General features: G+C 46.7%; 1 protein-coding gene across 13 annotated transcripts in view; it reads right to left on the bottom strand.

Moving 5' to 3' along the window:
• Positions 1–24,095, bottom strand: part of LOC105702683 (neurobeachin) — a 107,438-nt gene that overhangs the window by 35,715 nt on the left and 47,628 nt on the right. For 5 of the 13 annotated variants that reach the window (XM_012430421.1, XM_012430463.1, XM_012430445.1 and 2 more), the window contains 25 exons: positions 23,893–24,038; positions 23,558–23,771; positions 22,376–22,628; positions 22,120–22,277; positions 21,834–22,024; positions 21,653–21,761; positions 21,476–21,557; positions 21,088–21,404; positions 20,771–20,992; positions 18,855–20,694; positions 18,561–18,726; positions 18,331–18,484; positions 18,038–18,217; positions 17,389–17,529; positions 17,017–17,124; positions 16,738–16,909; positions 12,681–12,811; positions 11,461–11,565; positions 10,415–10,607; positions 9,955–10,272; positions 9,336–9,462; positions 8,960–9,068; positions 8,333–8,508; positions 7,930–8,204; positions 7,692–7,828 (listed from right to left, as the gene is read on the bottom strand). In XM_012430421.1, coding sequence (XP_012285844.1) covers positions 7,692–7,828; positions 7,930–8,204; positions 8,333–8,508; positions 8,960–9,068; positions 9,336–9,462; positions 9,955–10,272; positions 10,415–10,607; positions 11,461–11,565; positions 12,681–12,811; positions 16,738–16,909; positions 17,017–17,124; positions 17,389–17,529; positions 18,038–18,217; positions 18,331–18,484; positions 18,561–18,726; positions 18,855–20,694; positions 20,771–20,992; positions 21,088–21,404; positions 21,476–21,557; positions 21,653–21,761; positions 21,834–22,024; positions 22,120–22,277; positions 22,376–22,628; positions 23,558–23,771; positions 23,893–24,038 — 6,024 coding nt within the window. The remainder of the gene's footprint in view (positions 1–7,691; positions 7,829–7,929; positions 8,205–8,332; positions 8,509–8,959; positions 9,069–9,335; positions 9,463–9,954; positions 10,273–10,414; positions 10,608–11,460; positions 11,566–12,680; positions 12,812–16,737; positions 16,910–17,016; positions 17,125–17,388; positions 17,530–18,037; positions 18,218–18,330; positions 18,485–18,560; positions 18,727–18,854; positions 20,695–20,770; positions 20,993–21,087; positions 21,405–21,475; positions 21,558–21,652; positions 21,762–21,833; positions 22,025–22,119; positions 22,278–22,375; positions 22,629–23,557; positions 23,772–23,892; positions 24,039–24,095) is intronic. The other 8 variants (XM_012430431.1, XM_023434823.1, XM_012430488.1 and 5 more) reach the window with 4 other exon arrangements.

The following is a 24,095-nucleotide window of genomic DNA, read 5'->3' as shown; positions in this document are numbered from 1 at the left end:
TACCGACGGTTCGTCGGTATTTCACGTTTAACGGCTGTCGCCGAATGTCCGCCGACCGCTTTACGACGATCCACGTTTTTCCACCCTCCTCGGGAATCGCTCCCCCGGAGACGCCGTTCCTCGCGGATCGGATCCTTTCCGCGATTTCCGCCCGCGACCGAGACCGGGTCCGAGCCATTTTGCGGTGATTTTCGGAGAAAGTCGGCGGCGAGGGGAAAGGTACCATTAGGCGGAGGCGACCTCGGGAGGCGCCAGTGATAGTCGACTCGATAGGCCCGTTCGTCTTCCACTTCGGGCCGGCGGTGCGGCGTCCGAGGCCGCGGGGGGCGCCGGCGCCGGCGCGTAAAGTCTCCGCGTTATGGCCGCCTCCGCTTCGTCCGCCTCTTCCCACGTCCCCGTCATCGGGTGAACCCTCCTCAAAATCTCCGGGCCTTTGTTTCGAGCGCCGGAGGTGGACCGAGCCCGTGATAAATGGAAGACCTCGGAATTTCGATCCCCGTCCAGGACCCGGGGACCCTCGCGCCGATCCTCCCGGAAGATGTCGCGGCCATTTTCCTCGCGCGCAGGGATCGATACGGGGTCGAAGGATGTCCCGTCCGACTCGGTCCGGTCCGGCCCGGTCCGGCTCGGTCCCGGCCCTCTCGCGGGTGTCGTGCCTCGGAGCCGAGGGTCGCGCGCGTGGAGGGAGGTATAATTGAATGTTTTGTATAATTAACCCGAGCCATAACTCAGGCTACGTCGCGCCTCCAGCCGCGGGCGGACCTCCCTTCTTCTCCGCGCACGCAACCGGCCGTGCATGCGCCTTATAACCGATTCGCCTAGTCGATCGCCCCCACCCTCCGGAGTTCGAGCCTTCCCGTGTCCTGCGGTTGGAATACGCTTTTGTGCCGTTTTTCGACTCGATCCGACCCGACCCGCGACTCGCTCGTGGAGGGGAAAAGCCGATGGTCGATCGCTCGCACCTGCCCGTCGATCGGTTCGATGGGACGCTCTCGGAAATCACAGCCGACGCGTCGAGGTATCGCGCGGAGAATTACGATCGGCGGGTAATTTGCATGCTGTAAAAGCAACGCGGCTCCGGGCACCGTGCCATAAAACGTTCCCACTTTTGACGAGGAACGCTTAGCTCGGGATCGATGGCCAAGGATTTCACCTTTCTCGCCCTAAATCGGGATTCCGTCCCCTCGATCCCTCGGTCCAAGTGGAATTCGTTCGTTACGCAAGAGGCGCGGAATACGAGCTCGCGGCCGAGTTATCGAAGAAAAGCGAGCCGACTCGATGCCTCCCTCGTTCGCGGGAAATTTCAGGTGCTCGAGTATTTACGGGAAATCGGGGTCTATCTTGGTACGAGATATTTTTCGCGGCCCGCGTTCCACGATTCGCAGGACTTTCCGCGGCAGGAGGAAGAAACCTGGAAACCGGTACCCGGTAACCGAGTCCGGTTCGACGATCGCGTGCGGCGGTCCAGGGCCGAGGGCGGAGGGGACTCGGAAAGAACGTCTCCTCCCACTAATTCGAAGACCCGACTAACGACCGGATAATTTCCCAGGAAACGCCAATTTCCTCGAAAACTGGAATATTCCCGTCCGTTACCCTGCGGATAATGAAAACTCCGCCGAGACGACGATACCGAAATTAATTTCGCAAACACGGCACTCGGAGCCGAGAATTTCGAGGGGGCCAGAGACCGGTTGACTCCTACCTTTCCTAATGACTTTTGAAAGTAATTTTAAGGGACGCGTCGATCCCGGGAGGATTCGCGTTTATTACGGATCCTCGGAGCGGTCATTTAAACAGCTATATATCAGTCCGTAAGGCCAACAACCTGTCGAGAGATCATACCCTTGTCAAGATAATCGCTAAATTATGGGACACCTATGGTTCAAATGGAAAAGATCCCTAGGTGGGCAGGATTCTTGGTTTTCGACTCATGGGGTCCCGTCTCGTCTCGTCCCGAAGGTTCCGCGCGTGGATCGATATTTCCTCGCGGTGGGTAAGGTCGTTTCCGAATTTTTCAGAAATTTTTCCCGAAACCTTAAGTTCGCCCGGCAAAGAAAACGTTAGTTTTAGGTTATTTGTCCCGAGCCCTGGGCGGTCCTCGTTCGGAAGCCCACCACCGTGGAACGAAACAATTATCCACGCCAGTTAGTGCCGACAGGCGGGGCACTTTATGAGCGTATCTCTCTTCGAAGAAAAACGCCCTCGAAGTGGGGCAAAAGCGGACATTTTGATTCGTCCTGTGACCCGCGTCGCAAAATGACCTTCTCCATTTTTTCGGGGAAATCTCTGCACGCACCCTTCGGAGTTGACAGGAGTGAGGAACTAGTCCTCTCGAGGAGAACGCTTATTCATATTTATCCCATGCCTGGGATATTAATTTGAAATTTTAACGTTTCCTTCCGCGACGAGGTTATGTACTAAAAATTGCAAGAGAGAAGTTTGGGCACCCGGAGAATAGAGATGGCCGCGTTCGGAGTTTTTATTGGGCATAAATAAATGCCCAATAAACGTCCGGCATAACATTGGCAAACGGCGTTTGCCATCTTGGATGATACGCTTAACGCGCGGGCAAAACTAGTTCTTCGAGGCTCGAAAAAATTTACGCGTCGTATAGGTGTATCATTGTGCACCCACGCGACGATACCCCACTCCTTTATTTAGGATTCTCCCGGTACAAAGTCAATCGTTTACGTCTGGAAGACTCCCCGAACAACGAGTCCTTTTCGAGCGAAATCGAAGCGGCGGAATAAATTCTAACGCTTAAATTCTATTGCATCCATTGGTTAAACGGGGAATCAAAAGCCCATTCCGGGCCCTCTTAACACGAAATGGAAGTGAAATATAAAAGAAGCGAGGAAAAGGCGAGAGCGGTAGAAGGAATATCCCGAGTTTTCGCGGGGCGAGCTGGATCGGCGTCGACTCTTCGTTTTGGAAACGGTAGACCAGCTGGCACGCGCAACCCACGTTTCTCCCGCCGAACATGCTCGAGGTCCGATAATTGCGGGCCTGTTCGGCGGTAAGATCCGAAATCAATGTGGCGAAAAGGGTGACGTGAAAATGGGCCGGGCGTTTAATCGGACCGGCATTAAAAGAAGGCGAGGGCCCGAGGGTGGGCGACACAATAAATATCGGGGAAGGAGAGAGATCCGGTGCTACTTACGCCGTCAGCCATAATGATGGGGTGTGTTCGGGCTGTTTGCTTAGGGAGCAGATTAGTGAATGAATCCACAGGTGGGCGCCATCCGTCACGCGAGGCCAGGATCCGATGGGTCGGCCCCGCCTATCCCGCGGGATGCAGGACCCATATCCGTGCCCGTTCACCTCGAGAGCCAGTCTACTTATGCCGGCCAACTTGCCGACGTCCCCCCTCGTGACCGGAACGAGCAAGGTCAATCTGGGTCTCGGTTTTTCGCGGGACCGGTAGAGGCGTCGCGGCTTGGGAAATCGATGCCGAAAACTGAACCGTACCCGAAGGTGCCCCGGGGACCTTGAGGTACCGATATGATGGAGTGCTAAGGAGATTGGCGGACCACCGGAGTAATGTCCGCGCTAATAGCAGTGATTACCCTGCCTTGTTGGGAATGAACCCGCCCGCTCCTTACCCGGTCTGGCTCGGTCTTCCCTCTGCCTTGCCCTGCCCACGGATTGATGGATGTTTACCAAACTAACTGCCTCCCTTCCCCCCTTGCGTCTCCCGTCTGCCCCGAAGCTACGGGCTAACTTCCCCGTCCGAACCCATCGGATCCTGCCGTTTGACGCGGATCGCGACTGCGCGTTTCGAGGACGAGGCGACCGGGTTGATCCCCAAACTCTAGACTCCGCGGGATGCTTCGTCGTCGGGGAATGATGCGACCGAGTGCCTTTCCAAAGCGAGCGACGGAGCGAGGCCAGAAAATATGAATTACCACGGAACGTGCCATTGAGTATTTATCGCGTCGCGTTCGTATCGATTCGCGGATAGGACGGTATAATGGAAGACGGTACGGTTGCATTTTAAAGCGTCCGCGTTTAAACCGGCCTGCCGTGTTCGAACTGCCAGTACCCCCGCGGCAAGGGAGGTAATTATACTTGCATTATTATAACGTCACCGGCAATACATCACGCCGGTCTCCACGACATACATATGCATCGCGAGGAGAGTGCGGCATTAAACGCAAACTCGGTGCTCGACCCGCCCCCTACGCCTTCCCGTCACTCCTCGTTCCTCTTGCTCCTCGGGGGAAGGATTTTTGAACCATCCTTTCGCTTCGTCCGTAATGAAATGTAAAAAAGAGCTGCGTCTCGCGAGGATCGGGACCTCGCGTGGAAAAATGTCGAACGGGGCGAAGAAACGTTTCCCGAGCGAGATCGCGTCGTAACTCCCTTCTCTTTCTCGAAAAAAAGCCGAAGATGACACCTATTCCCTGGTTCGTCGTACCTTGAGTGCTTCGTTGATTCGGAAAGTGATCAATTCGCCAAGGAACGAAGGCAAAAAGTCGGCTCGATCTCATCTGCAAAAGAAGGAAGAAAAATCCTTCCTTCCTCGAGAAAGGAGCAGGATTCTTCGCCGTTCCCCCTGGTATACGTTTCGCCAATAAGAACGCGTCGATAGAGCCGCGCTACCTATGTGGTCGACGACTATGTAAATAACTCGAGCGATGCACACACGCTCGTGCATCGAAAAGGTGGATGCGCCCGAGGCCTCCGTCGGAGAAAACCGAATAAATCGAAGCTCGAATTACGGAATCGAGGAGATATAAAAAGGAAGCAGCGCCGGAAATCTCCCGGCTCTAAATTACGACCCACTAAACGACCGTTAACGGCGGTTAACGCCGAGCCCCGGCATCGAGCCGCGATTCCGGTAAAATTCGATAAAATCGATAAAATCGATAAAATCGTATCTCCCGCCGATTGATAATTTTCTGCATATTATCCGGGCGATTATTGAAAACGGATATTACCTCGCTGAGGATCCACCGATTATCCGCAATTTAACCGGGACGCCGTAACTCGATACTCGTATGTACTTATCGGACTGCCCAAACGCGTTAAGAAAAATCCATCCGGCGTTTCTCGCCGCGTGATTACACGCTGGAAGAAATTCCCGATCGACGCCTTTGACGGATGACGAGGTAGCCTAACCGTAGGTGAAGCCGGTCGCCGCTCGCTATTTGTTTTAGATATTAATGCTTTTAGCCGACTATCGATAATTCACCGGGCGTAATCGCATAGTACCCCTTCGTCGGTACGCGAGACGCAGAGGAGGCCCGTGTAAACGATAAATCACGATAAATACGTTTGCTGGGGCCATTATAAAAGGAAAGGAGGATCGCGCGATCGACGGAGAGTCCGTCGAGGGCCGGAGCCGGGCATTCTCTCCCCGGGGCCACTTTTATGCACCGGCCAAAGGCAACTTGCATATTACGATCGCTTAAGTCCGACCTGGACACGCCGGCGATTCATCCCCGGAGACTCCGAGTGACCGCTTCTTCGTACTTCGGAGAAAGTACCGACCACTCGCTCGGAAAAGAGAAGATCGAGTCGTCGGTTAACGTGGGTGTTAGTAGTCAAAGAATGCGCGGAATATATTCGGCGGTCCTTCCAGGAATTCGAGGACGGACATCGAAACTCGGTACTTACCGCTGGTGAACGCGGTAAATCGAAACGAGAAGTAACGACGGAACGGAGCGCATCGTTAGAAACGATTGCAAGTTCGAAAATTTCTCACCGTGAATTTAAACCGACCGTTTACTCTCGGCTCGAGTCTCAGTTCCCACGATTTCTAAAATAAATTTTCCGACGTTCAATGTTCGAATACCGAGCAACGTCGAGGACGAGGAACCTTCCTCGGAAGACGATACGTTTCGGTTAAAATTTATAGCACGACGAATACGTGCCGGTATAAAGGTAGCCTTATCGATAGAAATAATCACGGGAAACCGGTAAGGAAATCTTGAGCGGAGAAACGAGTAATGAGAAAAATATGGCCCGAAATAGTGGACGACCGCGACGAAAAGTTCGCCAAAGGGATTCGGCAAGGAGTCGGCCGGATTCGCTACATTCCCGAGAAGCTGCCCATTCCGGATAGATAGTCGAAAGAGAGAGAAAGCGAGAGGGAAGCCAGCCTACGGTAGAGAGAGAGAGAGAGCGAGAGAGGGACCGCGAGGGAGAGAGAGGGAGAAGAGGTAGGTAGGTAGATTCTGGAGCCCCACGGGGGGCTCATAATTGCCGGCCCTGAAGATCAGTCGGGCCCCATGGGGGCCTCCTCTGTTTGTTTTATTCCCTAGTTATACAAACGTGAGATCTACGACCGATATATGATAATCGTCTTCCCCTCCGGCTCTTCTTCGGCTCCTACCTACCGGTCTCGAATATGCTCCATACGGAGTTCGCGTAGCCTGGAACGCCCCTCGGCGTTCCGCACGAGGTGGACGTCATTTGGACGCGATCTGGATATTTGTCGAAACTTTCGACACGTCTCGTCGTTTAAGGACCGCGTACGTTGAAAACCCCGAGTCGCCCAGGAGTCGTACTTCATTCGAGTTTAATCAATGGCCGGCAAAAAATCTACGTCGCTCCGTTGCTACGAACGAATTTATCCGTGCCTATTATTTTCTAACCTATTGAAGTAAAATTCTAGACGTCGAGGAAACGTTTCCTAGAAGCCCCAGAGCGTTCCTGACAACACTGATCAACGAGTTGGACATGCCCTGGATATCCGTGGAAGCTTTCTACACGTCTCATCATTTATGGATCGCATTTATTCAAATTCTACCCTCGTCACCGATGATTAATATTTCTCGTTTCTCCCGGCCTTTTTTCTGCTTCCGTTAGGCAAGATACGATGAAACATATTTTCGAATTAATTTACTTGAAAAATACAGTCCATTGGAACCACCTATGTGGTTGCAAAAAGTGGAATGGACGTTCCCAAATTAATTTGTTTCACGCTCCGAGTTGACGCTCGTTTGAAAAATTAAGTCTTTAGGGTCATAAAAAAAATTGATGACTAGAAAAAGTATCGTTGTCGACATTAAAAAGAAAGAAGGAAAGAACGCAAACGTATGACATTCCAAATTCCGTCCATAATCCAATTGTCAATTTACTTGAAGCGCGACCCAATTAAATTTATCGCTAAGGAAATCTACTCAAACGTCCTCGAAACTATGCAAATCAATTGTTTAAGAGATCCGTTTAGTTGGTTTGCTCTTAATCTGATGGGACATTGGGAAAGAAAACACAAGATCCACGGGATCGAGTGATGGATGATCCTACGGGTCCTACGTCGGTGGACGGTCCTGGCTCACACTTAAAAGCAACATTATCTCCCCGGGACGACTATATTTCAAGAGGGACACTTCTTTTCGAATGCAACAGGTCGCTCCAAATGCATCCGATAGCCGCTATCTAAACGAGCGACGAACGAGGCCGAGTAGGTAATTATTGAGATTATTTCGGACCAGCGCAACCAACTCGAACGCATAAATGCAAGGGCCATTCCGGAATGATAAGAGATGCAAAGAAACGATCTTCGGACCGTCTACGTTTCTCGGATAAGGTTGAGCAATTTTTGCATTAACATATCGGCACTTTAAAATGGTTTGCAATTAAGTATTCGTTCCTGTTGGAACCGTTACCGAGTAACCGTCAACATTGGAACCACAAACTTTGCATAATCGAACGTTCAAGGAACAAATGAATTTTTTACTTACCTCTCCGTCGATCTTCTTGAACTCCTCGTCGTCTTCGTCGACCTCGAAGTAGAGTTCCGTCGAGGTCACCGAGACGATCCCGGGGGCAACGATTCCAGGGGCAATCAGCTTCCCTTTGGTGCTGATGTTCACGGGTCCTGATATTAAACGACACCATTACGTTCGTTTTAACGGCGTCACAACTCGTCAACGTTATTATATAGCAGTGCAGGACGGAGTAACAGAAAACAATGCCTACCGGTAAGGTCATTGTCCAGATCGCGATCATCGGACAGGAGCTCGCTATCGTCCATGAGATCCGCGGACTGCAGCTGCTGATGATGAGCCCTCGAAGCTGCAAGATGAGCATGGAATTCTTCGCGTGCCTGCAGGATCGCGTCCTCGGGTGCTCCATGCTCCAAAGCCGCCTTCAACGTGGCTTCGGGATGACTAGACCCTAGAGGATTGTGCACGAAACGTTTGCGTCTACGTGCATCATCCTCCCAGGCGTCCAGTTTCCAGTACTCGGCTAGTCTGGAAGATCGACACGAAAAATTCCTCTAAAAAATCTCGACCCAGTCACGGTAGACCTAAATCTTCCGTTTGGACGGACTACTTTTTTTTTGGTCACGTCATCTAGCCTCTTGGAGCCGTGTACTCACTTGGCGGCCATCGGATCCATGTAGCCCCAAGCACCGTGCTTGTTCGAGAGTATGTTGCGAACTTTCTCCATCAATCTGCTGGCGATGACGTTATCGCGTCTTCGCGCAGCTGTAATTAGATGGTCGCACATTCTTTCTTCTTCGCGTCTGTCCAACAAGGTCTGGGCACATTGGGACTGAAATTCAACAAAAACACGGACATCGGGTCCTGTCATTTTTTTAATTCTTTCGGTTACCGCGGTGGAATGAAAATTGCATTTGCATCCATCCCGTTATCAACGAGTAATCTCGATCCTCGAACCCTTCCATTCGGCTAAAAATCATGTAGAAGCTTTACAGAGACGTAGGATAAAAAGTCCAGGGTTGGATTCGAAAAATCGAGCGGGGCGCAATTTTATACCGCTTTTGATAAAAAGTGGCCCTTTGACTCTCGCCGTTGCCCAAAGATTTTATGGCCAAAACCTTAGGCTAATGATTCTTAATTTAGAGGAACGAGCAGCAGGGTTTCAAAGGCGCGCGGTCAATTTGGAGGTGCGGTGATTCAGGAGCCGCTAAGAAATTGCAACGCCATCAAGGCGTGATCGTAAAGGCGAGATTACAAGCCGGGGATCCTTCGGTGACACTCACCTCGAAGTCAGCGTGCTTGAGAACGTCGTCCGCTCGCATCCGGTTTAAGATGAACTCCGCTTCGTTTGCCACGCGCACTATGTGGTCTTTCATGGCATGCGACAACAATCTTCAAAATACAAAACCAGACGTTAGTCACGAGTCGCCGGTCTTGTCCTCGGTCGTCGGTAAACGAAAAATCCTGGCGAATAATTACGCGACTCTTCGACAATTCCGGGGAAAATAATATTTAAAAAATAAATGTCCTCTAATAATTTGCTAAAACGAGGGCCTCTAATTTTTGCGCGCGATAAAATATCGGCTACGAAGCGGATTGTTTCATCGAGTTCGTTATCCTTTACGAGGCGATTAATCCTCTTCATCGAGAGGGTCTCACCTTCCTTCGTTAATCAGCTCGATAAAGGCCAACCCGGCATGCTTCTGGAGCGAATTTTGCCACTCCTGGGAGCACAACAGCATCACCAGCTCGACCACCGAGTTGCTGTTCTTGAAGGTCGTTAAACCTGTCGATCGGGAAAAAAAGATCGTCAATTCCGAGACGACGAAGACTCTCAGCCAGCGTTAGGGAGTTAAAAATAAATCGCATCGACCGTACCGTCGTTGAATCGTCAATGGACGCGTTGTCTCTACAACCTCGCGACGCGCAGTTGGCATACTAAGCACTCGAGGGCGTTATCCGGGCGAAAGTAGCGAACGATTCGGACGTATCGGGGCATTCCTCGGGAAACCAAGCCGAACCGCCAATCGCTTCGTCGTTCGACTTCGCGAGATCCCCGAGGCATCCGAAAGAACGCGCCCACCTCGCGGAGCCTCGTTGCATCGATAAATAATGATCGCGAAGTCTCGAGATCAATTAACTCGGACAGCCGCGGAGGACTCTCGAAGGAACGACGACCGGCAGCGCTTTTTGCGCGACGCTCCTCCGAGTCCGCTCGCAGCGTCGCGTATCCATATCCATCGATCACTGGCGGCCGATCGATCTTCCCGACTCGTACCTTTGCCTTCCATCAGCAGCTCCTGGCCGTGCGAGCCGACGAGCGTCTTGGAAAGAAAGGGCGCGAAGTCCACCATGATCTCGCGCAGGAGCGGGCAGACCGAGCCCAGCGCCATCTCGAGTTTTTGCGTGAGCGACGCCTCGCGCGACGGCGTCGGTACCGGCAGGTGATCGACGAGGCCCTTGATCGGCAGGTCGTCCGGCCTGGGGGACGCCGCCGTCACGACGAGCCTGTCCGGCACTCGCACCACCGAGATCTCCGTCGACGGCTTCTCTCCCCGCTCCTGGTCCAACGCGTTGCCCTCGCTGTCGGGATTTCCTGGTTTGGGTCAATTAGAGAACGGGATAAGAGAATTAGCTTCCTAGGGAACCGGGCAAAACCTTTGCCTTGGTCACATTTCCTCTTTGAGGGTGGACCGCCTTCGGGAGAATTCGTATAATACGTGTCTTTGGACCCTTACCGTGGGTGTGGACCATGTTATGAATATTTCGAGGATCCTCCCTTGCATTGGAGATCGGAATGTCGCCGTCCTCGTTAAGATTTACGTCGGTCCAGGCCTCTTCGGAGGAGTTCAACTTGTTTTCGTTATCCGAGTGATTTGGATCGGCGGGGATGTTGCTCGGGTGTATGGTTTCCTCGCTGGAATCGTTGCTCTGCGAGCACACGCAAAGTCGACTCGTGTAAACGCCAGGAACGATCGCTCTCCGATCTAGATTTATTTTCCATTTTTGCGATACGCGACAATTGGCACTTTTATCGTTTAATTACAATTAATTACGATTGAAATGCCGAGGAAAAGACATCCGTGGCCTCTTCGGTCAAGTCCTATTAATTGGACGGGGCTCGATAAATTGCTCTAATCCAGATTTAATAAAACTTGATCCGATGGGACGCAAAGGACGCGGTCAATTTATATGTAGATCGATTTCCACTTAAAGTGTCCAAAGCGAGAATCGATCGCTTATTCAAGCGTGGCTATGGCAGGGTCGTCGTTCCTAGGAATAGATTATATAAAATCGGTGAAGAAAATTTGTAGAACCGATCGCGGTGCAACAGAGATAGCGAGAAGCGATGTTAAGAGGTGGAGAGAAGGCCGAAATGAAGAGGGATCGTCCCATTCGTACGTAAAACGGTAACGACCCTACGTCTCGTTAATACCTATCGAGGACTTTACAAAAGACTCGTTAGACGGCAACCACAAACTCTGGGATCTATTGGAACTACTCTACGGTAATACTCTGTACAACTCGGGGACAATCGCCAACCATATTACCATGCAATCGGCGAGGAGGTAGTTTCGAGGAATAATCCGTTTAAAATTCAACGTCACGTCGGTGATATATTGAAAATGCGAAAATTGAACTTTATCTTCACGTATGGGTGCTCCCGTTAGCTTCCGACTTCCTTCAAGGGTATTCGAAGCAGCCGATTCCCTCGCGTCGAGTCTCTTTTCGAATCGACCCTTTCTTTGGATTTCCGATTGAAAATCCTTATTCTGAGTTTTACCTGAATATTTCGTGGCAGTGGATCGGACCTTGTAGAAGAGCCAAGCGTAGGTTCTGACGAGTTGAAATCCTGGAGGATTGTCCGTGGCCGACCACTATGGCCCCCCTTCAGAACCAACAGTTAGTATGCGTAGCAATGCAAGCGAAGAAAGTCTTTTGGCTTCGATTTCCTACATTTTTGCACACTCCCGTCAAAGTGGTCAACGCGCGGCCGAGAAGAGCCAAAGCGAAAATCTCGACGAAAAACCGTAAAAATTTGGAAAAACGAGCGTGACGAAAAGTAAGCGGTCGCGGTACCCTGTGAAACACTTTTTGGGATGCGCCAAGGCTTGCCGGAGGTCCCGGGCAGTACTCTATAATTTATCGACAGGGCAAGTAACGCAAAATGTAATTACGTCGAACTACGTGAGTACGGGACATTTATTACTGGACATGTAAACACTACATGCTGAACACCGCAGACGTAACCATGGTAAACGCACACCTCCGGGTCGTGTAAGACGCATTACCAGCTGACTCGCTACTATACACATCGCGTGCGATCACTAGTAATATACCGCTTGTGCCCGGGCTTCGTGAAATTCGATTATCCCGACCCGAGCATCCGGCAAATAAATCGCCTCGGAACCTTACCGAATCCCAATTATGATTAATCGTGCGAAAAAAAGGCGCGCTACCAAATTATGTCCAGTCGCTTCGCGGGGTTTCGGGAAAAAATTCAGGAACGATTTTTAGAGCGCGCTCGAGAAGATTTCCTTAGTGTCATTGTACGGAATCGGTTAGATCGCGCGGAGAAGTAAGCAAGAACAGCGATGCGACCGATTTATCACTACTGTGAAAGTTTGTAGGAAAAAAAGGGCATGCGAGTTCTACTGAAATTCTCGGAATTCTACCCGGAGAAAAATCCATCGTATCGCGGGCGTGTCCTTATTTTTAATGATCTTAGTACAAACGAGCTATCTTTTGAAATTGATAAAGAGATAACGAAACGTAGGACCGTCCATCGTCTGAGATATTTTCCTCCGTGTAGTAGAACTTGCGAGCTAAGAGACTTTTATTGAAGGCCGAATGTGTCTATACGTTCGTTCGACGTCACGTAAATTCGTCTAAACGTGATACAAGGACACTAATCGTATAGATTTTGGGGAGCAATACAGGAGGGAATAAAAATCGTGAAATTTAGTCGAAACTCACGATCCAGCCTTCGAGGACGACACTTACCTTCGTCGATGGTGGACCGGACGACGTCACGTCATGATCTGCCAAAATTGACGAGTTGTTCTCGTCGACGATTATCACCTCGTACTCGCCATCGTCTTGAGAACCAGATTGACTCATGATACCTCCGCTTTCTGTAATTTTATGTTAAACAAAAAATATATAATGCTTCTCTCGAACATGGTTCGATGTTTCTCGCATAACTTGACGGTGGTCATGCGATCAATGCGTCATACCTATTCAAAAAAAAAAAAAATACACTGGTAGAAGCGGTTCGGGTTGCCAAAAAAATACTTTTCTCATAGTTCGTATTTGTTAATTGCCCCTTTTCGATACGATTGAACTCAATGACCGTCGTGCAAGCTTCGTTGCAGGTAGAATGCAGTCGTTTCATAGGCACGTGAAGGGTTTTTGTCGAATTTTAATTAACGATTGTACAGAGTTCTAAATGTCGCTCAGTCCGAAACGCGCTTATTATCGCAATTTGTCGTAGAATGCGCCATTTAAAGTGCAATGCGTAAAGATACTCCAACGTGGCGGTACACAAATGTGCCGATAATAATATTGCATTTTCTAGCGGTTTAATCAATTGTTCAATGAATTGCTATCTGCAAAGGGTGAAGCTGCAACGACCAATTATGAAAATTTGGGCCAGAGTAAAGACAAAAGCTGAACGGTCAAACATCACTTTCTACGCTGTTTTAGGAATTCTTCTGGTATAAGAGAACATTGTATTTACCTAAGTTTCGAGGAGGCACGTTTTAAGAAGGTTTGCTCTAAACATGCGATGATACCGGGGAGCTCAATTTGACGACGTCTGAACAATTTTGTATGGCAAAGTACGGCATGCTTCGGAATAAACAAGAATTACACGGAATTGAAAAAAGCGATAACTCTACATTTGCACATCGTATTACCATGCGTGTACAATAAAAAATTGACGTAACCATAGGCCCACAAAAACTGCTTCTACAAAATAACGCTTCCTTCTAAACTTTTTGAAAAGAGTTAATTGCGATGACCTTCATTTCTTAATAGAATTCTAAAATGGTTACAGCACACCGAGTATGACAGTCAAACGTCAACCGCAAGATGTTCTTAGGCAACTCTCTAGCTGATTGGATGCGGTTACCCTGCAATTACATATTGTATAAGAATTTCTAGCTGGCATGAAAACTACTAAATAACTGAACGACACTCGTGAAGGAGAAACAATACGCATTACAAATCTCTCTTTAAGAGAAAAGTGGATAAGCCGATGGCCTAAAAACGATAAATAACTAATGATAAAAGATGAATTAGAAAACAAGGTGTAAGAAAATCGGTACAAAACGGAGTCTATTTCGAAGGATCTAAAATATTGCCGGAAAACTACACGTAAACGTGTTATAATCCACCCGAATGCGTTAACACTGTTTCACAGTGCATATCGAGACTCATATTTTTTAAGACACTTCCTAAAAAGGGAAGGGCTGACGGAGCACGCTTTTTTAGAAAATACACGAAACACCTATTCTTGGCAATACAAGACACGATACGATCGTTTCGTGAATCTTTTTTTTGATTCCCCGTCAGAGGAATACTTTTCCGAAACCGTTCGACTTCCTCTCGGTGCCTCCACGGTCCACGACTTAAAAGAAAATAAAGAAGTAAACAATCGTTTTTGGTGAAAAGCTACAAGGCGAGGAGCATTCCATAAACAAGGTGCGAAGAACACTGGCGAGCAATCGGAGGATATATGTACGAGCAGTTACCTTGCAGACCGACACCAGAATTTCTATGATAGAGATTTCGGGGCTGATCGATATGCTTTTGAAGCGTATGATGATGGTTATTGTTGTTGTGGTGGTGATAATGATGGTGGTGATGGTAGTTATAGTTATTCGGGTGGTGGTTGTAATGGTTGGAGTGGTGATTAGGGAGGTAATAGTTGGAGGGGGGCTGGCGATTCGAGTGCCTGGCAGCCGGTAGCGGGTGCTGGTGGTGGTGCTGGCTGACGTGGTGGTTGACATTGGCATTGGCATTGACATTGGCATTGGCGTTGGGGTGAGACCCCGGAAGGAACTGAGGGTACACGTGGTGGGACCACTGTGGAAACAGAGGCCGCCCTCCTCCACCACCACTCCCATCTCCTAAGAATTAAACCACATTAACTATCGTTAACCATGGTACTACCACCACTCGACCTCGACTTCGACTTCGACTTCGCTTGCTTTCTCAGCTGAGTCGTCCAGTGGACCGCCGATCTCGAGAACACGAAACTGCCTATCGATACTACATACGCACATCCGCCTTCTTTTTTTTTTTTTTTTTTATTTCACTCGGGGTTCATTGTCGGTGAACAAAAATCGAATAGCGAAAATAACAAGCGGGCGAAATGAAGTTGTAACTGAAAGATTAGCATGGAAAACCAAAATACCTAATAAGATTAAGTACATGAATAGCGAAGTGACGATGACTCAAGTGAGATTCTAAAATTGAAAAATTCGTCCCTTACATGGGAATTATCTTTTTAAAGTCATTTTCCAACGTTAGAAGGTAAAATTTATACGAGCATGCCTCGTTCACGTAATGAGACATGTATCGGACGCGAGATGAAGCCACGACGTTAGAACGAAGTGAACATCTGTAAATTAAGATAAAGCTGCAAACGCATTCGACAGACATCAAAACTCTCACTGTCAGATACAGACAAGATGTCGAACCTCTACACCAGTGCAACCACACATGCTGTACTACAAGGTTGATTCGAGTGCTGTCCTTTCGATCGCAGCTATTGCTTCGTTATACTGTGCAACGATATCTTAACGATCTACATACGGTGTTTCTCCGGTTGGAATAATATGCTGCATCTATCGAGTGACCTATCGTTGACACAACCCGAGTACATGTCAACTTTTCGGACGTACCCATATTTTCAGACAGAAAAAAGTAATGAACGAGCAACTATTTCTTAGCACTCTAGCACGAAGTGCGCCATAAATCAGTGCGTTCCCTTCGTTTTATGGCTACATTAAACATTTACTGCCCATCCAATTGTTTGAGTTAATGGCGACTGACGGTAAGACAAATTTTTATTGGCAATTTTTTTTATAGGCTAGTCCTTTTTCCCCATAGAAAGTTCTCCACTAAATTCTTAGCTAAGCCACTGTAAAAGCACCTCGATGTCGCGGCAGAATGTACATATTAATATTTCAAAAGTTAATCCCTTCCCACTGTGCTAATATTTTTAAATTCATTGTCTACTGGTTCATTGAAAGTTTATCGATATTAAGAATATCATTCAGGAGTAAGTGAACTTACACTCGTGTATAAAATCAAGTGATGTTTCGGTCATGAAAAATCTGGTGCTTGCATATACAGTGGTGAACACTAAATGATGCATGTCAATCCATGCCTCGAATGAGATTTCCTGTCTTGAATATACGTACCGTTTTTTCAATACTTTGGATCCCTGAATACATTTGTAGTAAAAATTCTAGTTTTGCTTTGTCCTTGGTGCTCGGAATAACGGGGACATTTTGAACGGCATGCCTTGAGAATAATCATGCTCTCTAATTGCTATGTATTCGGTTGGAATGTCCAAAAAATTGTATCTCTTGGAGTAACGTGACGCGAGCAAACAGGGAAGTACATATCTGACACGTAAGAGTTTTGACCAAACAAAAGAACTTAATATAAAATCATTAAACAACTGAGAATTAAAGAACAGTTTGGTATTAAATTATTAATCCGATCGGGGAAGCAGGGCGAATAACCCGACAATCTGTCGACATTTACACACATTTTTACGCGTTCCTCGGTCGTTCTGATACATTGATGACGGTTTCAAAAGTAATACAATTTTTTAAATTCCGATTAATTTGTACAATTGCAGGTAATTTTTGCAACTAGTAAATCTGTCTCGATGGAACTCTTAACGAATGTTAATTAAAAATAACTTCGTGCAAGAACTGTCCAGACAAGGCGTCATTGTTGAAAAGATTACGTTATCGAATAGACGTCGATGTTAAAATGTTTACTTAATTTTGCATAATAATTGGATTCGTTGATGTCTCACCTGATGGGCTACCAGGCCTTAGATTTGCTCCGTTTGTCTGAACCGTTTGCACAGGACTTGGTGGACGTTGGGAAACCGGTGGTTCTAAGATGTCTCGATATTTTGAGACCATTAGTACAGAGATGAAGTAAACTATAGCCAGGGACAGAAACTGGGCCTGCTTGGTTTCTTCCTGAAATAAATAGAACAAAAAGTGTACAATATCTTAAATTTCGTGTTATTTCTTAATAGAGGAATTCATAGATTTATCAGTTCAGGACAAAATTCCAACAGACTTACAACATCTCTGTATATCACTGCTCTTAACCGATTCACGTCCATATCCTGCAGGAGCTTTTCAGGATCCTTAACCGGACTTAGTTGGTTTGCAAGATTGTCCACGATGTTCTAAAAACAAATTAACATATCGGCGCAAGCTCATGTTCTTGGTAACATTTTAATATAATAAGAAATCTCTGCGATAAAAAACTAACAAGGCAACTGAAATAAATGTATTTGCAACCACTCCAAAACAAATGTTATACGAAATTAAAGAAAAAAAAAATTGAAACTAGATATCATCTAAAATCCATGGTAGGTTTAGTGTTAATTTTAATTTTTTCAACGTGCACTAGTTTACATGAAGATATAGCTCAAGCAGGTGGTACGTACCTTGGGGGAAGTTTGTGCTCCTCGAATGAGTGATTGTATATGTTGTGATTTATTACTAGAGCCAATCGGTCGACCTAACATGCTGTACGATCTGCCACGTTCTTTACACTCTAAGCAGTTTCTAACGGCACATGTACAGACCTAAACAAGCATTTTATTGGATAATTATAAAGAAAAGTACTCGCTGTCGAAAGTAAAACACGAGAAATTAACTGCCGATTGGCACAATGAGATTCTAGGGCCGTGATCTCACAACTTAAGCAGTCTAAACTATTTAAATCTACTTTCCGATACGAATACTATATCATATTCAATTGTATAAACCTATATCGAGTACAATATCAAATGGATAAAAGTGGAGTAAGTATCTTCATTGAGATTTCTAGCCGAAGCACTTTACTCCACTTAAATCCTCCACCCTCAACTGGGTTGTCACCTTAACGCATTTTGTTTCATTGCTGTATAACAGCGTTTCATAAACGTAAAAGCGTTAAATGGAAGAAATAAAGTGCAGACTAAACTAGTATTATATTTCCAAAGCGTACTGACTTTTTTGGAAATGTACGAAAAGTAATCGCAGCTTATAATGAGAATAACCGAACCAGGGACTATATAGGGTAATACGAGTGGCGAATTTTTTGGTACTAACCAGTCTTAAGCATTGTCGTAAAATCCCACCGCTGGACATATTCTTTTCGGCCTCCAATTCTCCGAAATTTAGAGAACTGGCGAAGATAAGTACGTCGGCCATGTTGACGAGTCTTTGGAGGAAAGAAACCGCTACCTCGATCGGCATACCCTGAGTTGGTTCGATTACGTCCAGTTCGCTCTACATGTAGAAGACATACGTTATGTCACATGCGAATCTCGAAGGTTGCATAAACACCGTCTCTTTTACTCGTAAACGCTAGAACGAAACACCATTCAGTGGCGGAAACTTACATTCGGTGACGTCGCAGATGCCAATAATGGTAAAAGTCCACCGCAGGCTATTATAAGATTGTCAGCCAGTTGAGAAATTAGATGGACAGTGTTTACTACAAATATGGCGTTTTCACTGCTGTTGACGAAATCCAGTACCGATTTTGTAGAATGACTGGAAATAAAAGTGGAGTTAAAAAATGTTGCAACGCCTAATAGTTATACACATTCATTAATATGAAATAAATTACCTTCTCCAAACTTGAATATCCGTTTCGAGGGAGAAGAGGACGTCGGATAGTAAACGCTGATGTATGTAAGACCACTTAAATTCTGGTATTCTGAACGGAGGCCGGGTGGGTCCTGGACTGAACATTGGCCTCATCGAAGGGTTCCCTTGTTTCGCTCTCTTCGACTCTGCAGGGTAGAAAGAAACAAGAAAACGTCGTATCGAAGGACAACGTAGGTAACTCGCTTCCGTATTGCGCGAAGAACCCGTGCGAGTTCTCGTTAGATGAAAAGGAACGAAGGCAACGATTTCTCACCGAATTGATTGGGATCCACCTGGGTGGAAGTGGAGGCACTCCGTGGTCGTTTCTGGGGTGACGATTTCCTCAGAGGGACAGGTAACGAGGGCGGCTCATCTCCGCACGACTCCTCCCCGTTGTTTTCCGAGTTGACTACTGGCAGGCTCGATCTGCGACGGGCATCTACTCGTTCCGGACTTAAGTCATTCAACAACGACGGATTGTCCCTTGCAATCACATTAGAACTAACGATTTGAGGCACACCATCGGGCAAACTTTTAGTTGCATCACAGACCGTAGATATTGTTGGAATTTGCTGCTTAGGATTTGGCACTTGCGTCGGATTATCTACAGAACTTTGAACATCGCTACTATTACAAACGCTACTGGCTACCTCTACCTCGCCAGTTATCGCGGCGACCTCCTTATCACTTAGGCTAGTAGAAATATTGGACGGCTCTCTTGAACGTTTTTCGTTAACACCCTTGTCTTCCTCCTCGTTACCATTAATAACAGCACTTTTGTCCTCCGTCTCCTCGTCGCCCGTCGTCGTTGCCCCGCACTCACCGTTGCTCACGACCGCGTCTTCAGCCGATCCGACCTCATCGGCTTCTGCCTCCACCACCTCCACCACCTCCGTCCCGTCCACGACGCCGTCCGTAGAGCTCCCCGTTACCCTAATTGAGCAATTCAGACTTTTTACAGAATCCGCGTCGTCTTCGGTCTTGACGCCCACGTTATCTGCTGACTCTTCCTCGTCCTTGTCGTTTTCCTTGACGTCCGTTTTGCTGCCTTCGTTGTCGTCGTCCGTATTTTTGCTCGCGTTCTCCAACTGCTCTCTCGAGTCCGCGTCGTTCACTTTGTTGTCACTGGAGGTATCTTGATTCTCCGTTGGTGTCAAATACGCCTCCGAAGTGTCGCTGTCGATAATATCTCGATCGTTATCCAGTTGAAGTTTTTCCATTTCTTTCATTGCAGCTTCGTTGGGATCTTCGGACTGCGGGGTAATCTCTACGATTGGCGAAATGGCGTCTCCTCTTGACGAGTCGACCGGACTTTCGGTTCGCTCGGTTCTGTCGTCGCTTTCCTCGTAGTTATCCACGGATTTCTCCGTTGGTTCCGTAATCTGTTCTTGCGATTCAACAACGGTCGGAGTGTCCTGTTCGATTCCCGAAGAGTCGTCAAGTTGAGCCTCTTTCTCTTCGATATCCTGCTGAACGTTTTTCGAGGGGACCTTATCGTCCGATATTTCTGATTCTTGGGTAGAAGTGCCTATGGTTGGATCTTTTTCGTCTTTTGTATCTGGAGGCCTATCTGGGTCTTTAACCGTTGTCTCTTCGTGGGTTTCCGTATCGATTTCTTGCGGAGATGCGTCCTCCTTTGCATTTTCCGAGGGTGTTTCTTCTTTTGCTGCGTCAGACGGTATGGACTCTACGGTAGTTTCGGGTTTGGTGTCGCAGGTGTCATCCATTACCGCGGGGTCTATGATCGTAGAATGAACCAACTCGGGACTCAAACTCTCGATTTTATGCACCTCGCTATAAAGATCACTGGAACTCTCTATCGATATAACTTCGCTAGTCTCTTGTGTCGTTGGCAGTGAAACTACTTCGCTGTTCGCCTCTTCGAGAATCGTTGGAGTGTCCACGTGATTTTCTCGGGCAGTTGTCGGGGTGTCCAATTTGTCGCTCAATCTTGAATCTAATGACACAGCTTCGCTCGACTGGAGGGTCTCCAGAGTTTCGCTCCTCGATTTCATGATCGAAGGACTTCCGTCACTTTCGGTGTTGTCTATCGAATTCAAATCGCAACTGCAGGACTCTTCGAGACGATCGTTACCTTCCGATGCCTCGTACTCCTATCCAAACGAAATAAAAACGGTACAGAACTCAAATAAGAGGAATTTGAGATTCCTAGTTAAACAGCTTTCAAACCTTGCAATTGTTTTCCGCCTGTTGCACTTCTTGGGGTTGCTGATTGGTCCATGGCGAGGGTCTGCTGTAGCCGTTATTTCCTTGATGCTGTTGATCCCATCCCGATATTGTACTTATTGGCCTCTGTTGCCTCAGCTCAGGATCTGTGATGTTGTCAGAACGCTGTCTTTCGTAGTGTTCGTACATTTGTGCAAACTGAAGTTTAAATTCCTCGTAAGAGACCTTGAATAGAATATTAATCAGTGCGGGAAGAAAATACATATTCCACGAGTTATAATCCTTTAACCATACTTTATCGAGCCATTTAGCTTGTTTACCTTCGAATGGACAATTGCCAAAGTATCGACCCACACTCGCCATCCGCCATATTCATGTTTAATGGCATGATGTAACAACATCCGGAATAACGAGTATACCATGTCGGATATCTTTTGTTCCTCTGTATTCTTTGGGTGGATGTAGGCCATTGCAATCAGCCATTCTTGCCAAACCGACATTTGAAGTACTGTCCTCCGATTTTCCCGATTATTATTGCATAACAAGGTCATATCCGAGAGGAACAACTTCTTAACTTCCAACAATTGTTCGGTTTGTTTCGACTGACGAATTAACGTGGCTACTACTTTCAAAATCACTGAAAACGAAAGTAGCATTAGCTTCGTATGTATTCTATTAAATACTGACATTTTATTACATATGACTTACTCGGGTTCTCTAGTCTGTAGTGAGATTCTGGTTCTGGGTGTCTCGTGTAAAGAATTTGCTGACTAATGTGTTCCGTCATTATCTAGAAAAAAGAAAAAGAAAAGAAAAGAATTGCATCCTCGTAAAATATTATTACAGGAAACAACACGAAAGAAAGTACAAAACATTAATAGTCACCTCGTATAAGACATTGTACGTCGGTAACGATAACGTTTCCTCATTTAGCAGCAACCTCTCCGAAAGTAACGTGTACAAATTGTGAGGGCTCATTACATCGTATTTTCTTCTGAAATATTAAGGATTCCGATAACCTTTTACAGTCCTTAACTTTAGAATAATGGAGCTTTATAAAACTTACTTATGCGTGCTCCGGCTAAGGAAGAATCCCAACAGTTTTAGAGCTTGAAGACGAATTAGTTGACTTTCTGCAGCGAGTAATTTGAAAATTGTTCTAACACCCTGTTTCGCGTCGAATGCAGGAACCATCGATGACGGGTGTTCGGACATCAAGGATATTAGCATTTGCAAGACGTCGTGCAAGTTTTCATCCTACAAAAGTAAACGTTACACGTTATGTTTCAATGCCCGATGTATCGAGCACCGAATAAAAAAAAAAGTCTTCTACAAAAAATTAAGATTTATACTTCATGCATCGTCGTCAAATAATTGAGGATACTCTGGAGTTCGTCGTCTTTAACCCCATTCCCGATCATGATCAGTTGTTTCAGAAACAGCAGGATATACGAGCGTATCGTCAATATGTCCTTCTGTTGTGGCCTCGGACCATCTGCAATATTTAAATCTGATCCAATTATCTTGTTACTAAGAGAAAAAATCTACGTCAAGGGCACAACGCGAAAGAGACGTCCCTGAGAGGAATATACGAATAAGAGCGCTCACCAAGTCCTTTGGGTGTAATGCCACTCTTGGCTCGTGGATTCGACACCCAATAGTAGTACTTCAACGTGTGAACCGTCTGTAGAACCGTAGAGACCCGCCTTACGTTCGAGTAGATTTGCGTGTCGCTAAGGAACTCCGTCGCCAGATACGAGTACAGCCTCGTTTGTACCGGGGCCGGGGTGTATATCCACAAGGCAGGATTAAAAAGGACATGGTCCAACAGCTGCCATGTTAGGAATGAAAAGTAAAACATCTACATCACGATGGTTCTGCCTGTTCTTCGGACACAGCCAATCTATCCGACTTTAATCTATCACAGCGCGGCCTCGCTTACCAATGCACCACCTCCAACTATTTACCGCTGGAAATAATTTCTTAAGCCTCTTAAATGACACCTCCGCGATGGCACGGATTAGTGCGGAAAAAGGACATGCATTGACAAATTTAAGGACGACCCTAAGATCGAAAGAAATATATTTTAGAAATGTTGACGATGCCTTGAAGGAGTGCGTGTAAAAAGTTCACAGTGATTCTGGTAAGATTTCGGAGCGTTCGTAATTTTAAATTAGCGTGGTTGGAGAATCATACCGACTTGCAATACGATTCCGATGTTATGCCGTAGGTCTTCGAAAATATTCCAATTAAAGCAGCATTGAATAGTAGACTTATAGATGAAAGCGGTTCCTCGGAAACGGAAAATGTCTTGCGCAGGTATTGTGAAACGAGAAAGCCTGAAAGTCGGTAGATTGCATGCGGTCCAAAGAATTGAAAACTTAAACGTACACGAAGAAACAAGTTGCTTCGGCAAAAAGTTCACCACTGTCAGCGATCGCTCAGCGACATATTTTCAATGCAACGTGCAATGTATGCAATGCGGACATAATGGTAACATCGAAGAGTGTTACAAAACCGAATCCTTTACGAAACGATAAAACCAGTAGAAGTAAAAGCATAACTGGGTTAATTATGTAACAGCATGAATATTGTTAAATTATCTCCGCGACGACGTACCGAAATGTCTTATCAATTGAAATCGTATAAACTAAATAAATATAGCTATTTTCATGCTGGAGAGTGAGTGGTTCATCTATTATGTACCATAAATTAATTTGTAATATCTCGTAACATTTCATGGTCTTATTAGTGAGGGAAGAATAACTTATCCTTAACTGTATATCATACCTGTTTCAGTAGAAGGTCACTATTCGCACTCAAACACGTAACGAGATGTTTGGTAAGTTCGAGAAACGATGCAAGGACTTCCGTGGTGAGGTGATCCCTGCTGGCTCTTTGCAACATGAAACTTATCACCAGAAATCCTCGATTTTGCACCATATGTTGCTGGACGGTCTGCGAACTCTCCACCAGATCGCAGATGAAGCCCAATAATTTCGAACTGAAAGGTGCGTACGTTTATTTAAGTTTCTTAAAGTACACCGATATAATAACGTACTCCGAGAGTCGAAAAAGCTTCGGGCATATTTCGCGCCAGAACAGAAATAATTAAATTTCATTACCATAATGTAGGGTCTCTTTTTATGTCGTTGGGGGCTGTACAGTCATAAGGCATGTCTAACTGCGAAAATAATGGGAAAAGCACTTGAATTCCGCCGATAGAATTTAAGGTGCTGTGTATAGAGTGCGTTATGACGGCTTTCACGTCCTGGAAGAAAGTCAGAGCGGAAAACGTGAAGTTTGCGATGAAAATACACTCGTTAAG

The sequence above is a fragment of the Orussus abietinus genome, unplaced genomic scaffold (genome assembly GCF_000612105.2).
Source record: "Orussus abietinus isolate OABI.00-Male unplaced genomic scaffold, Oabi_2.0 scaffold100, whole genome shotgun sequence".
Classification (NCBI taxonomy): domain Eukaryota; kingdom Metazoa; phylum Arthropoda; class Insecta; order Hymenoptera; family Orussidae; genus Orussus; species Orussus abietinus.
This window is presented reverse-complemented; position numbering and strand designations above follow the sequence as displayed.